This window comes from Chionomys nivalis, chromosome 20 (genome assembly GCF_950005125.1).
Source record: "Chionomys nivalis chromosome 20, mChiNiv1.1, whole genome shotgun sequence".
In the NCBI taxonomy this organism is placed as follows: domain Eukaryota; kingdom Metazoa; phylum Chordata; class Mammalia; order Rodentia; family Cricetidae; genus Chionomys; species Chionomys nivalis.
Genome location: NC_080105.1, coordinates 55,767,954 through 55,783,149, shown reverse-complemented (window position 1 = coordinate 55,783,149; position 15,196 = coordinate 55,767,954). Strand labels below are relative to the sequence as shown.

General features: G+C 47.6%; 1 protein-coding gene across 2 annotated transcripts in view; it reads right to left on the bottom strand.

The window, feature by feature from the left end:
- Tubgcp3 (tubulin gamma complex component 3) overlaps positions 1-15,196 on the bottom strand; it is a 62,317-nt gene that overhangs the window by 28,412 nt on the left and 18,709 nt on the right. For both annotated transcript variants that reach the window (XM_057752772.1, XM_057752773.1), the window contains 5 exons: positions 13,836-13,954; positions 13,094-13,219; positions 9,001-9,069; positions 8,539-8,671; positions 7,200-7,366 (listed from right to left, as the gene is read on the bottom strand). In XM_057752772.1, the coding sequence (XP_057608755.1) occupies positions 7,200-7,366; positions 8,539-8,671; positions 9,001-9,069; positions 13,094-13,219; positions 13,836-13,954 (614 nt within the window). The remainder of the gene's footprint in view (positions 1-7,199; positions 7,367-8,538; positions 8,672-9,000; positions 9,070-13,093; positions 13,220-13,835; positions 13,955-15,196) is intronic.

The window sequence follows — 15,196 nt, the reverse complement described above, 5'->3', positions numbered from 1 at the left end:
TTACAGAAATATATGTTTACCATTTTATTTTTACTGCTTTGCTATTTCTATCATTAGTTATTCTAAATAATCTTTTATTAGTAAAATTTTTCCTTTATTTAATTTATATATTTATTTATTTACTTATGCCCATTGGTGTTTTACCATGGGATGTTTCAGGTCCCCAGAAACTGGAGTTACAGACAGTTGTTAGCTGCCATGTGGGTGTCACAAGTTGAACCCAGGTTTGGAAGAGCAGTCAGTGCTCTTAACAGCTGAGCCATCTCTCCAGCCCGGTAAAATCTTTTTTTTATAGAAGTTTATTATATTTCTAACATGTTATTAAAATGTCAGAGACTATCTGGGGTGGTGGTGCATGTCTTTAATGCTACCAGCTGGGAGGCAGGTAGGTCAAGTATTGAGGCCAGCCTGGTCTACATAGTAAGACCCTGCCTCAAAAATAGACAAACAAACCAATATAACTCAAAAGCTTGAAACTATTAGATTCATTAGTTCTAACAGTGGTTTTTCTTGGGCTTTCCATTTAGACAATCACACAATTGATGACTAAGCCAGCTTTGTTGGAAAAAATTTCAAAAACCAAGTGAATATGTCAATAATCTATAATGATCATGCAATCATTAAAAATGAAGTCACTTACTAATTGTCACAGATCTCTAAGGACTTGAGGAAAACCACTAATCTTTCCAGGAAAAACAAAATGCAAATGTGCATTTTCAATTACAGGTCAGACTAATAGCTAGTCAGAATTTCAAAGAACATTTTAAGAATTTGGCAAATAATTTAAAGGAAAAGACACTCATTATCTATTTCTAAGAAAACATTATGTATGACATGATACACAGTCCAGTTGGAACCGAGTAAACACAAATATCACCCCTCATGATCAGATTACTAACAAAATCCCAACTCTCTGCTGGAAGCATTTATAACTATCAGAACTTTTAAATTGCACATATAATTTGTAAATCAGAAAATTTTAATAATTGATACCAGTTAAACATTGTTGTTTTTAAAGATAGCATTATTCTCCCAGAGCAATTAACAGTTTTTCTTCTGTAGAAATCCACTGCCAAGCTGTGTAACTGTCAGTGACTTGACTGTGTAGGCCAAGTTTACGAATGCTGGCATTCTTGTAACCACAGAGAAAGAGCCAATTGCTTCCAACTAACGAATCTACCTCACACCCTTTTACTGTATGTTACCTTTGCAACTGAAAATATACAGCCAAGGCACTCTGATGAGGTTACGGTGCAACACATACTGAAATTAACCCCGAGAGAAGCAAGAAGACGTTACAGGCCACCGTGAGCATCTCTCCGGTTACCATAGCTGTGCTGTGACTGCCCTTTGGCTTGTCATTCAATAGATTAGATTAACTGCATATAAATTATATTTCTCTGTTATTCACTTAAACACAGAGCTAGTTTTTATAGACAGCACACCAATCTATCCTGATAGCTGGAGTGCAGCTGGGTTTCTATCAGCGTGAACAATAAGAAATTTTAATTTAAACCATAAAAAACTCCCAGGCAATTCAGTCATCTTCGGAAGTCATGAACACATTGCTTCATCTAGTGCACAGGAGCGTGCAGTCACTCTAGGAGCAGCTAGTGGTGAGCACAAAGGCTGCACTCCTCTTTAGAATATAATCAACTCTGTGAGACATATATGGTGGCAGAGGAAAGAACCAAGGTCAGAATATAATTGCAATAAGCCTTCATTATATTGATGTATTTTCCCTTCAAGGTCCTTCCTTTAATTTCTACCATTATGTCAAACACAGAAAGAATCTAGTGAAAAAAATAAAAAGTCATTGTACCTTGATTTCTCATTAACTGCTAGACAAATGTACACTCCCCACCCCAAAAACAGGAGCAAAGGGGACATTTTCTTAGCATGCGACTTAGTTCCTAGGAGTCCTATACATCAGCACAGAGCACAGCAGCCCCCACACCCATGTGCCTCTATGGCAGCCGGGACTCCAAGTTAGTACTTAAGAGCTCACAGCACTTTCAACAGGGCACAATTCAGTCAGCTTCCTTGTGTCACAAAGGTCATGGACCACGCAAACTTCAAGTCTAGTATTTCAAAGGGCACCAGACTGGTCCTAGTCTGAACTTATTCCTAAATATTTAATGTGTGAGATGATATTTTGTTTATGCTTTAACAAATAAAGCTTGCAAAGCTTGCCTGAGATCAGAGTGTGGAGCGAGCCCTACTAGTTGGCCACAGAGGTCAGACAGTGGTGGCACACACCTTTAATCCCAGCACTCAGGAGATAGAGGCAGGTGGATCTCTGAGCTCAAGGTCACCCTGGGCTAAGTAAGATTGAATCTGTCTAAAAGAGAAACAGAGCCAAGCAATGGTGGCTCACAGCTTTAATCCCAGCACTAGGGAGCTGGAGACAGGAGTGACATGGCTGGGTGGAGAGAGGAATGTAAGGCAGGAGGGACAGGAGCTCAGGATTCAGTCTGAGGTTTCATAGACAGCATTCGGTCTGAGGACTTATAGAGACAGGACATTCCATTTGGTCTGAGGATTTCGTAGAGCTAAGAACTAGTGCCTGGCTGTTCTGCTTCTCTGATCCTTCAGCGTTCCCTCCCTAATATCTGACTCCTAGCTTTATTATTAACACCAATTAGAAATCATGTTTGATGCTAGTGGAGCTGTTTTGCCTCCTGTTTGCAGCATTCACCGAGTATAGAGAAACACACGGGGTCTTTGTCACTGACTGGCGGGGCTGCTAGTTTGAGAATCTTAGTATCAGACACAGGTGTACCCGCCTTCCCAATGCATGCTGGGCTTTTTGTATGTTAAGATCATGTCACCTGGAATGAGGAAAGTTTCTTTCTTTCTTTTCTACTCAATTGGATTCCTCTTCACTCCTGTCTTGCTAGTATGCAGCACAATGCCAAGCAGGAGTCACGATGGCGGATACCTTGTCTTAATCTTCATCCAATGAGAAGGCAGATAGCCTCTTACCACCCAGGCATTAGCTGTTATTGCTCCAGAAAAAACTTCCTGTCTGATCAAGGTTCAGTATTTTATCACCAAATTGTGCTGGATGTTAGCAGATGATTCTCTAGCATCAACAGAGCAGACTGCTCCCACATTCTAACCATGGCTGTGACCCTGATGGACTATGGCTCACACCTCTCTATTATGGGGATAAACCTCCTTGCTATAAGACAGAATTTAAACATGCTCCTGGATTCTGTGTCCTGGTACTGAGTGGAAGCTTTCCACATCTATAGTCCTAAGGGATGTGGTCACATATTTGTGTGGTGCTACAGTGGCCTCGTAAAACAGACTCCATGTTCCTTCCTATTGTACTTCCTATGTGCAAGAAGGCCTGGTGGTGAATCTGTACCTGATTCACTGAACAAGCATCACAGCATGGCCTTTCCCCAGGGATTCTCTCCATCACTGACAGATCCACAGGCCTGCTGAAGGTCTGAGCACATTCCTGTTTCTCTGGAAATCCATCTGGGCAATTCTGCATTCTGGGAACACTCTCGGGTTTTACTTAAGTCTCTCCTTTCTCTATTTCTGAACGAGATTTTCACTAGCTGCAGAATTCCCAGTGATGGTTACTCCATGCTCCCGCCACCTCCTGGCCTTCTCATGGAAAGGCAGCTGCTGAGCTCAACAGCAAGTGGTGGAAGACAGGTAGGTGTCCCTGTCTCTGTCTCTCGGCAGATCTGTCCTAATATGCCTCACTGCTCTCTGTGGACCTCTCGATACAGTTCTCATCGACTAAACATGGATAATAAGTGATTTTGCTCATCAGCTCCATGCCGCAGCTCAAGCTGTCTTTCCCCTCCCTTCCTTGTTCTCCCTGTCTGTCAAACTGGGGCAGTCTCATCTCACTTCCAGGAGTGGGTGTGTCTCTTCTCTGCTCAAGTCTGTGGTAGAGCAGTAGGACCGTTTGCTGCTGTGGGGACAGCACACTGAAGAAAGGGAGGTCTCTGTCAGTCATGGTTCAGAGATGAGGTCCGCAGTGGCGGGCAGTGTGCAGAGCAGAGGATGCCACCCTCCCTGGTTTTCTCTCTTCCCCTCTTGTTGAGTCTGGGCCCCCAGCCCACTCTGGGGTGCTGCTCCTCACACATCCTACGGACTAGTCCTCACTGGGCTCCTCTTCTCAGACACACCAGGTGGCTGCTCGCCAGGCAGCCAGGGATTTCAGCTCACAGGTTCTAGTTGGCTCCTTTTCCAGTTCTCTTTGCTGAAGAAGCACTTCCTCTGCAGATAGTCCATACACCACATGAGATCTGTGACTACCCAATTCACACAGATAGTCCATACACCACACGAGATTCGTGACTGCACAGCTCACACACAGATAGTCCACACACCACATGAGATCCATGACTGCACAGCTCACACAGATAGTCCACACACCACACAAGATCTGTGACTGCAAAGCTCAGATAGTCCATACACCACACGAGATCCGTGACTGCATAGCTCACACACAGATAGTCCACACACCACACAAGATCCGTGACTGCACAGCTCACACACAGCCACTCAGTCGGCACTTGAAGAAAGTAACTTCACAACCCAATTATAACTCACTTTGGCCATGCCAAGGAAGAATTAGCCTATGCGGGGACTAAAGAGGCAAAGTCCTCAAATATTCATTACACAGTAATCAAATGCACAATGTAATTTTCTAAGCTACTGACTTTTAAGGAAAATCTTGCCAGAAGTGACTTAAAACTTAAATAAAAACTATTTATAGAATTTGCCAGACAATGAAGGACATTAGGATTCTATACTCAGGGACAGAAGATGGCTAAGTGTCACCCAATATTCCAGACTGAAACAGGCTTGGGTAAATCTTGCCCCCTGCGGCGTGTCTTACTCTAGTCCACAGAATGCCCTGAATAGGCCCAACCTTTACAGATCCAGGTGAGGGGGAAGCTGAGTGAGGTAGACCCAGCAGCCATGGAGTAGCTTTGAGTCATGACAAAGCGGACTGCAGGGGCAAGCACAGTAACCCTCACAAAGACCACGCTGCCCCAACCTCAGAAGGAACTGCTACCTGTCAGTCATCACTCACCAACAAAAGGAGCGAGGTAAGTAGAGTACAGCGTCAAAGGGTCACTGGGCAAAGGAACTGAAAGACAAACAACTAGGGATCTTGGCTGTGAAGGTGCCCTGCGTAAATTCAGGGGTTCTGCATTAGCATCGGACTGTAGAGTCTTTGGGGGTGAGGATGGGTGAGAACACTGATGAGATACTGTATTGGCATGCTGGGTCTCAGATAACCCTGGGGAGGACCCAGGGGTGTCTGCAGAACTCGTGGGACTTTTCTAGGAATTTTAAATTAAGTAAAAAGAAAAGCATGAAAAGAATAAAATCTTATCAATGGGACAAGAACTGAGGGTGTTTGTTGAGTGATGAGATGAACCAATTCTACCGTACTCAACAAAGACGCTCGCTCAGTAACTTACAAAACCAAGATCTAGAGAGACGGTTCAGTGGGTGAAGAAAAACAAAGCCTGGGCAGGGCTGCAGAGAGCAGGTACTGCAATCGCAGAGGACAAAAGTTTGATTCTCACCACCCATACTTGGTGGCTCACAACTTCCTACTAACTCCAGAGCTCCAGAGGAGCCAAAGCCCTTTTCTAGACTCTGGGCACTATCCTTAAACATGTGCAATTTCAAATAAGATAAGGTACTTTTTTTATATATAGGTAGATAGATAGATAGATAGATAGATAGATAGATAGATAGATAGATAGATAGATAGATATAGTTTCTGTAGTACATTTAGTAATATATATATAGTTTCCAATTTTGATAAATGTTTTCCAAAATAGATATATCTATATATCTAGATATAGATATATAACTTCCAATTTTGTGTTTTTATGGCATTTCTCTGTTTCTGCATGTATGTTTCTTGTGCCTTTTCTTTGTCTCTTTTCTTTTGTTTATTCATCTGTTTTGTACTATTCTGACAAATTTGTTTTTAATTTATCATATTTTATTATTTTCTAGATACCCACTTGTTTTCTAATGACAAAGAATGGGTATGGATTTGGGTAGGGGAAGTAGGGAGGCCCTGTGAAGAGTTGAGAGAGGGGGAACCATAATCAGAATATTATATGAAAAAACGTAGAAAAAAATAACAATACCATTAAAAACAAACCCTGGGTGCAGTGGCATGTAATTGTAAACTGAGTTCTGGAGACAGACAGGCCAGCTCCTGGGGCATGCTGGATGGCCAGCCTGGTCTGCTCAGCAACTTCCAGGTTAGTGAGAGACCTGGAAGTCTCAGAGAGTGAAGAGCAATACGAGACTAACTTCTGGCTTACACACACACACACACACACACACACTAAGTCAAAGCCTAAAGTCTTACATTCCCAGCAGCCAGGTGTCCCCAAAAGACCCAAGTGCATATCGTACTAAATCACAGGAAGTCAGTGTCTGTACCACACATTTCAGAACTCCAGAAAGAAGGGTGGTGGCATAGGTTAGTGGTGGAGCATTTGTCTAGCAAGCATGTGGCCTGGATTCAACATCTACTTCCCCTGAAAAATACCTCTCCTGCACCCACTTCCATGGCAAACATTGGCATTTTTATGATGAATGCTGTATTTAGCGTGGCATCTGTTTATTTCTTAACGTCTTAGTATGTGTTACTATATAATACAACTTCTATCAGATGTCTGCTGTTCCACTTCTGAGTGCTACTGACAACACGTTTGAGTGTGATGTCCCTAGTCCTGCTCCCCAGCAACTGTCAATCCTGTTTGCTGCACGGCTCTGCACGTGGCATCACACCATAGCTACTGTACTTCAGAAGGAAAACAAGCACTCATCCACCAGCCAATCCTGTTTGCTGCATGGCTCTGCACGTGGCATCACACCATAGCTACTGTACTTCAGAAGGAAAACAAGCACGCATCCATCAGCTTGCTTCATTCAAACCAAGCACAGCTGACCAAGCTTATAAAGTGGCCAAGTGCCTCGACGTGCACTTCCACCTTGCTGAGCTCCCAGCAGTGATCCTGAGAGAACAGCTTACCACTGACCATGTAACAAGGCACATGTTACATGTGAATGGCCTTCAAATGAGATGCAGGCACAGTCCTGTTCAGAGGAAATGAAACGGTTGAGATAAGTCACATTACTGGAAAAGGTGGTGCTCACGGTCCTTAACCCCAAGTCTTGGTACTTACTTCATGGTAAGTGTCCTCCAACTCCCCATCATATATCCATCGGTAGAGGAAGCTGAGGATAGGGTGAGACACTAGACTCAGAATGTGCTGCACAAGGGACTTCATGTAGGGGTCTCCTGTCTTTGTGTAGGCATGAACAGCAGAGGCCAGCTCACCCCCTTTCCGTCCTAGGGGAATGAGGAAACAATACACAGAAATAAATTTGAATACATGGCATACACTAATCACTAACACTAAACCGAAGACAGAAGACAGCCAAGTAGCAGAGACAATGTGCATCAGCTTCCCTCCGTTATTGAGGACTCCTTACATTTAGCAGCAGTAGCATGCAATGAGCAAGGCCCAGGCTTTGCACACACTCAAGCAGGAGTCAGCCAAGGAGTTTCTCAGTTATTAACGTGACCAACTGCCCAGTCTAGACACTTGAAAGTCCCATTTCACACTGCAGTTTAGTACACACCTAAGTATCCACAAAAAGCAAAGGGTCTAAGGAGCAATAATGACAAGACTTGGGGTGTAGCACACAAGGTCGTGCTCCCTGCCAGTGGCAGTGCAACCTGACACTTATAGGTAGCTAGGGCCCAGAAGGACCTCTACAGAAGGCCCAGAAGTGGCAGGATGGCTTCCAGCAATGCAAGCACAGTTATCAGTGCTGCACTAGAAGCCGAGGGCTCTATGTGGCCCTGAGTCTTACAGACTGCTCCGGGGTGCATGCAGAGGGGCTGATAAGTGGACACCTAAGACCCAGGAGCAGTTCCTTTAACAACATCTGCCAAAGACCAAACAGGACAGATAAGACAGCTGCAAGGCTGCAGTGATCAACTAGCTACTGAAAAGGTGAAGACGCCAGAGGGAGAGGAATGGCGGCAGGGACCCAGCTGGCAGAGGTGTGGTATGAGGAGGGATGGGGGAGTGGTTTAGTTTTGCCCCCACTTCTCTCTGTTTCACAGAATTACCACAAGTGAGGGAGGCTACCCCTGGATAGTCTGTGGAGAACTTGGACTCAGGTGTGTGTAAAGTTCAGGTCCTGGGAGAGCGGCAAAGAGTGGAGAGCATGGGAAGGCAGAGAAGGCTGCCAGGTAAAGCGAGCAGGTAGGAGCACAGGTAGGCCCTGGCATGTAGCCTCCACACTGCCTCTGGTCCCAGTTTCATCTTGGTGGCACCCTGAGAGGCCCAGGTTAATAAGCAGACAACACTGATACAAGGTGACTTTCCCCGTGAGCCCGTATCTGTTATCTGTGCTCACTGAGTGTACCCTCAAGCAGAGAATCACAGGCCCCACCTACAAACAAGTTCTGCACTAAAGTCTAGAAGCACAGAAAAAAGGAATTCAGAAGACCTTGGCAGTGATCTACCAGCGCAGCAAGGGTCTTTAGTCTTATTTTGGGGTCATATGTCCAAACCAGGAGGCGCCGCAGTGTGAGGCTACTCTCCAGTCCCAAATTCACACCCTGGTCGTCCTCTAGCTGGAGCTAAAAACAACAGGGAGAGGTTAAAGAGAAGTAGCTGAGAACATCCCATCAGCCCTTGAGCCACACAGTGAAGACAAGCCATAACTATTCTAACGACAAGGTCAAAGGTCCCATTGTAACACTACAGCACTTTCGGACTGCATACAACTAAGACTTCATACGGTAGACAGGACCCTGAAATGAGCAATTAATTGGCTCTAAGATGCAATGAATAAATCTTGCATTATGGAAGTGGTTACTCTTGTATATGTATGAAGTAACAAAATCCCCTCTACAGCATCGATGTTCTAACCCTTGAGAACTTGAAGGATTCTACAGGAAGCACTTACCTGGGAGTGCAGAACAGAGAGGAGCCTGTAGTATTCTTTGAGCTCTTGATGCAAGGCAGCACAAAAGCTCTGTGTGGGAGGGATAAAGAGGTTAAGGCATGGCCATGCACACACAATGGCTCTCTCTGAGAGAGGAGACACCTCCCCACAAAGCTCAGCAGAGCAGAAATCCTGGACCTGCAGCATCTATTCTAATAACAAAGCCTTGTGAAGAGAAATGGGGATGTGGCCTTTTCTCATGGAGCTATAGGTGTGGTCAGCTTAGAGGATGGCCCTTTAAGTTTTAGAGCTGGAGTTCCTGAAATGCTCTTTGAAGCATGAGGAACTTCTAGAAGCCCCAGCTTGGACATGGTTTATGTTCCCACTCAGTGCACTGAACACTTCTCTCTGCATCTCCAGCCTGAACACTAAGACCCTCCTGGCATGAACGCAAGGCTATCAACAGAGCACACAGCCTAAAGTCTGCATTGTAAGACAAGCTACCATAAACACACCAGCAAAGGCTAAGATCTACCCTCTTTAAAGAAATATGCAGCTCCACGGTTTCCCACACCCATGAGCACTGTCATCTACAGCCAGAGAGAGTGCGTGCTTAGCTGGGCTGGGCTGCCTGGCCTTACTAGAGAGAAGCGATGCTGAGAACTGGAAGTGAGATGGGCTCTTCTGAGGCTTCAGAGAGAACATGCACAGTTACTACCCAGGGCAACAGACACAGAGCCACCCAACAGGGGTGAGATCACCCCAACAAGAGCACTCAACAAATCTAATATGGTCAGCCATAACTTCTTGACTTCACAGCAGGAAATGAGATGGAAAGTCTTTTTCAGGAGTTACATGTAGCTGCCTCCCACTGTCAGAACACGTCAAGATAAACTTTGATAGTACAACTTCTGCTTCTGCAGAATCAATGAATGAATACCACCCTGCTGATTTTAGAGACTGTCAGGGTAATCAATATAATAGGAGAACAAGATTTAAATACTGTAAGATTCTTATGACACTGCAGTGATAAGATGTCTAAGACACACAGCTGGCAAGCATCAGTACCCAGAATGCACAAAGGCAAAGAAACCCAGGCTGAATCTTAAAGGAGAGAATTGGACATTTCTCAAAAATACAGCCAATGGGCACCTGAAAAAATGGGGGAGCACCAGGGACATGCAGACCAAAACCTGAGAAACAGTCTGATTCCAGAAGAGCCGCTGCTGTCAGGAATGGGGGACCGGGATGAGGGGTGACACTGTATCAGTTATGCAGAGGCCCCTCACATAATTATAAAAAGTACAACTTCCAGATGCCAGCACCACACCATAGGGCTCATGTCCAAAGGACCCAGGGTCAGCATGTTGAAAGGATGAGGGGTCAGCATGCTGAAAGGACCCAGGGTCAGCATGCTGAAAGGACACAGGGTCAGCATGCTGAAAGGACACAGGGTCAGCATGCTGAAAGAACACAGGGTCGGCATGCTGAAAGCATGCAGGGTCAGCATGCTGAAAGGATGCAAGGTCGGTATGCTGAAAGGACACAGGGTCGGCATGCTGAAAGGACCCGGGGTCAGCATGCTGAAAGGACACAGGGTCAGCATGCTGAAAGGACCCGGGGTCAGCATGCTGAAAGGACACAGGGTCAGCATGCTGAAAGAACACAGGGTCGGCATGCTGAAAGGATGAGGGGTCAGCATGCTGAAAGGATGAGGAGTTAGCATGCTGAAAGGACACAGGGTCAGCATGCTGAAAGGACACAGGGTCGGCATGCTGAAAGGACACAGGGTCGGCATGCTGAAAGGACCCGGGGTCGGCATGCTGAAAGGATGAGGAGTTAGCATGCTGAAAGGACACAGGGTCAGCATGCTGAAAGGACACAGGGTCGGCATGCTGAAAGGACCCGGGGTCGGCATGCTGAAAGGACACAGGGTCGGCATGCTGAAAGGACCCGGGGTCGGCATGCTGAAAGGACACAGGGTCGGCATGCTGAAAGGACCCGGGGTCGGCATGCTGAAAGGATGAGGGGTCAGCATGCTGAAAGGACACAGGGTCAGCATGCTGAAAGGATGAGGGGTCGGCATGCTGAAAGGACCCGGGGTCGGCATGCTGAAAGGACACAGGGTCGGCATGCTGAAAGGACCCGGGGTCAGCATGCTGAAAGGACCCGGGGTCGGCATGCTGAAAGGACACAGGGTCAGCATGCTGAAAGGACCCGGGGTCGGCATGCTGAAAGGACCCGGGGTCGGCATGCTGAAAGGACCCGGGGTCGGCATGCTGAAAGGACCCGGGGTCGGCATGCTGAAAGGACACAGGGTCAGCATGCTGAAAGGACCCGGGGTCGGCATGCTGAAAGGACCCGGGGTCGGCATGCTGAAAGGACCCGGGGTCGGCATGCTGAAAGGATGAGGGGTCAGCATGCTGAAAGGACACAGGGTCAGCATGCTGAAAGGATGAGGGGTCGGCATGCTGAAAGGATGAGGAGTTAGCATGCTGAAAGGACACAGGGTCAGCATGCTGAAAGGATGAGGGGTAAGCATGTTGAAAGGATGAGGGGTCGGCATGCTGAAAGGACACAGGGTCGGCATGCTGAAAGGACCCGGGGTCGGCATGCTGAAAGGACGAGGGGTCAGCATGCTGAAAGGATGAGGGGTCGGCATGCTGAAAGGACCCAGGGTCAGCATGCTGAAGGACACAGGGTCGGCATGCTGAAAAGATGCAGGGTCAGTATGCTGAGGGCAGAGCTGTGCTCTGTCCACCACTGCAGTACCATTCACAACAGCCGAAACAGAAATGCAGCTGAATTCCGCTCAATCAGAAGGAAGGAACTGTGATCACAGACAGGATGAAAGGTGAAGTCAGTAAAGGCTCTGGCCCCGGCTAGGCCTGCTTCTAGTGTCAGCCCTCAAGAAGAAGGGCAGCGGTCAGCTGGCCAATTCCCTGGACAGCAGACAGTACCAAAGGACACTGGCAGGCTTGGGACCAGCAGCTAACTATGCATTCCCTCTTCACCTTCCTATTACAGAAGGAAACTACAGAGATTGGACAGAACCTGTGCTGAGTGACAGACCATTGGAAGCCAAGCCTCATCTCTGAGGTCTCACTTCAGAATCACACTCCTGGCCACCACCCACGCTGCCCTTGTTACACTCCTAGCCACTAGTCAAGCTACCCCTCCCATGCTCTGACCACCAGCCACACTCCAGCTGAGTTCCTGGCCACTAACCACACTACCTCTATTACACTCCTGGCTACGAATCACGCTGCCCCTGTTACACTCCTGGCTACCAGCCACACTGCCCCTGTTACACTCCTGGCTACGAGTCATGCTCCCCCTGTTACACTTCTGGCTACGCGTCACGCTGCCCCTGTTACACTCCTGGCTACGAGTCACGCTGCCCGTTACACTCCTGGCTACGAGTCACACTGCCCCTGTTACACTCCTGGCTACGAGTCACACTGCCCCTGCCATGCTCCTGGCCACCAGCCACATTGCCCCTGCCATGCTCCTGGCCACCAGCCACACTGCCCCTGCCATGCCCCTGGCCACCAGCCACACTGCCCCTGCCATGCTCCTGGCCACCAGTCACACTGCCCCTGCCATGCTCCTGGCCACCAGCCACACTCCATCACCTCTCTGTGCTGCCTATGATCCTCTCCATACATTTCTGTAGATATCACTGGCAGCAACCACTGCCTAAGAATGCAACCGAGACCAAAAGCTCACACACTAAACCTCTGCAAGAGGTTGGACTTTGGAGGAACTCCTGCATGCACTTTTCTATCTGCTGCTCCCCTCAAGATCCAGCAGTCAGGGCAGGTGGCTGCTTCAAGGGACATGCAGGTCCATCAGTGACCCGGCCATGGACATCTGGGAGTGACAGCAGCAGGTCCCCACTTCCCACAACTGTAGCACTAGCAATATGGGGCATTGCTTATGCTCCAGGCGGCTCGAGCTCTTTCCTCTGACCTCCATCTGCTACCCGCTCACCAGCTCCCAGAGTCTGCATCTTCTCAGCATCATCCGTCACCAAGGACACTGTCCTGAACAAGAGTCCTGACTCAAACCTTAAAGATATTAGGCACTTCAAACCTAACAGTGATGAACATACCTGACCCACAAGTCCAAAAGAGCGGTCCAGACTCCTCTGGTCAGCGTATTTTCTGATTTTGTTATGTAACCATCCCAACTCCGCAAGCCGGACTGCCGTGTCCCTCAAAGATCTATTTAAGTTTGCCTGAAAAGTAAACACACCAGAAGTCAAAACTCAAAAGTGAACGCTAGAACTCATCGTCAGCCCCAGGCACTTGTTCTAAGAGTCTAACCTTAACCACCCAGCACAAGAAAGTCTGAAGTGACTACCACACCACCAAGGGAAGAAAGCATGGCAACAGAGAGGACATAGAGAGTGAGAGGACACCAGACTCCTGCTGTGTCACCCTGGGAATACCGTTCTGGGGCATGCCCACCAGGGACCTTGACAATCCTCAGAGACACAAGGAGCGATGACCCTTGTCCTGCTGAGAAAAGCCAAGAGCAGAGTGTACCCTCAGACGGCACTGGAATGCTGTGTCCAGAACAGGACACCACACTGGCCTCTGTTCCTCTGGCCCCATCTTCACTACAGCAGCCCCATCAGTGGACTCATGGGAAAGCAAGCACGGCCACAGAGGGCCCATGACAGATCACATCAGCCACAAAAGGGCAGGGCAAGAAGCTACATCCAGCTGTGCAACTTGTCAGATGCCAAGTCTACCAAGACCCAGGAACGTCAGTCAGTGAGAAGCTTGACATCTGGACCCCACTGAGCTTTCTTGTCTCTGAACGCTGCAGGCAGGATCCAGTTCCCATACCTTTCCTTCCACTTTGTAACAGTTTTCAGAGTGGCTCATTTTGATATTTTTGCCATCGATGCCCTGGAATACGTAGAGAATATCTCTTACAAGTGCTGCTTCAGTAACTTCCAACGTGCCTGCAAAGGATTTTTAACAGTAAGGAGCCGGGCGGTGGTGGCGGCGCACACCTTTAATCCCAGCACTTGGGAGGCAGAGGCAGGTGGATCTCTGGGAGTTCGAGGCCAGCCTGGTCTACAAGAGCTAGTTCCGGGATAGGCACCAAAGCTACAGAGAAACCCTGTCTTGAAAAACCAAAAAAAAAGAAAGAAAGAAAGAAAGAAACAGTAAGGAACACTCTCCGTGTAAAGTGAGTTGCAGGACTCTTGAGCTGTGCTATACATTTGCTCCCAGACCACATATATCAGCTCTAATGAGGTGTGAGTGTAAGTGAGCTCAAGAAGCAAGAGAAATGGAAGACACAAAGTATGGTCTCTCAGAGAAGGGTGGGGCTCCTGGAATGTCCCTGCTGAGGTCTTTGAAGGCAAGCTTCCCTATGACCGACCATCAGACAGGTAACAACAGCACAAATCAATCATAGGAAGCAGTCACAGAATAGGGGGTTGGGTAATAACAGCTCACTGCAAGGTGAACTCCACTAGAAATGGAGTGCACGGCTAGAAAAGACATCAGTTTTCTCAGGTCTTCTTAACAAGGGCTACAAGAAACTAAGGTGTTACAAATGAGGGCGAGGAGCAACACCCAGAACCCCAGGATGTCGAGGAGACCCAGAGACTCGGAAGCAGTCAGATGCAGAGCCCCACACAGTACAGCTTGAGCACAGCCTGGGCTGAGCGCAGGACGGCTGCAGTCACCCATCAGGCTAACAGTGCCCTTCAGTTCCCACGAAGAAGCAGCTAACAGCCAGCTGTGAGACATGGCTTCCTGTTCTTTCTTTCTTCTTCTGTCCACCTTGACATGAGCAGGAGTAAACTCTCCTGCCGTGTACAAGACTCACTGAGGCTTCCTCAGGAGTAGACCTTGGCTGTACGTAAGGCCCACCTCCATCTGGCTACTTGAATTCCACACTGACAGAGGCGCCTCCCTCCTCAGTGGTTCACTTTAAAATCATCTATGCAACCACTTACTTTAACTTATTTGTAATCCTCTTAGAATGCATCTCTTAGAAGCAGCAAGAACTACTCAGACAGTTATTATTTTTAAAACTGTCATTGAAAGTAAGTATTTATGCCTTCAGCAAGCACACCCGGGTTAAAGCAGCCAAACTCCTGATGTCCCTACCTACCCCACTGCTCCTTCTTATGCTCATCTACTTTCAGGTCCCCTCTGGCTATGCAGGGAAACAGGTCTGCAGGCTGAGG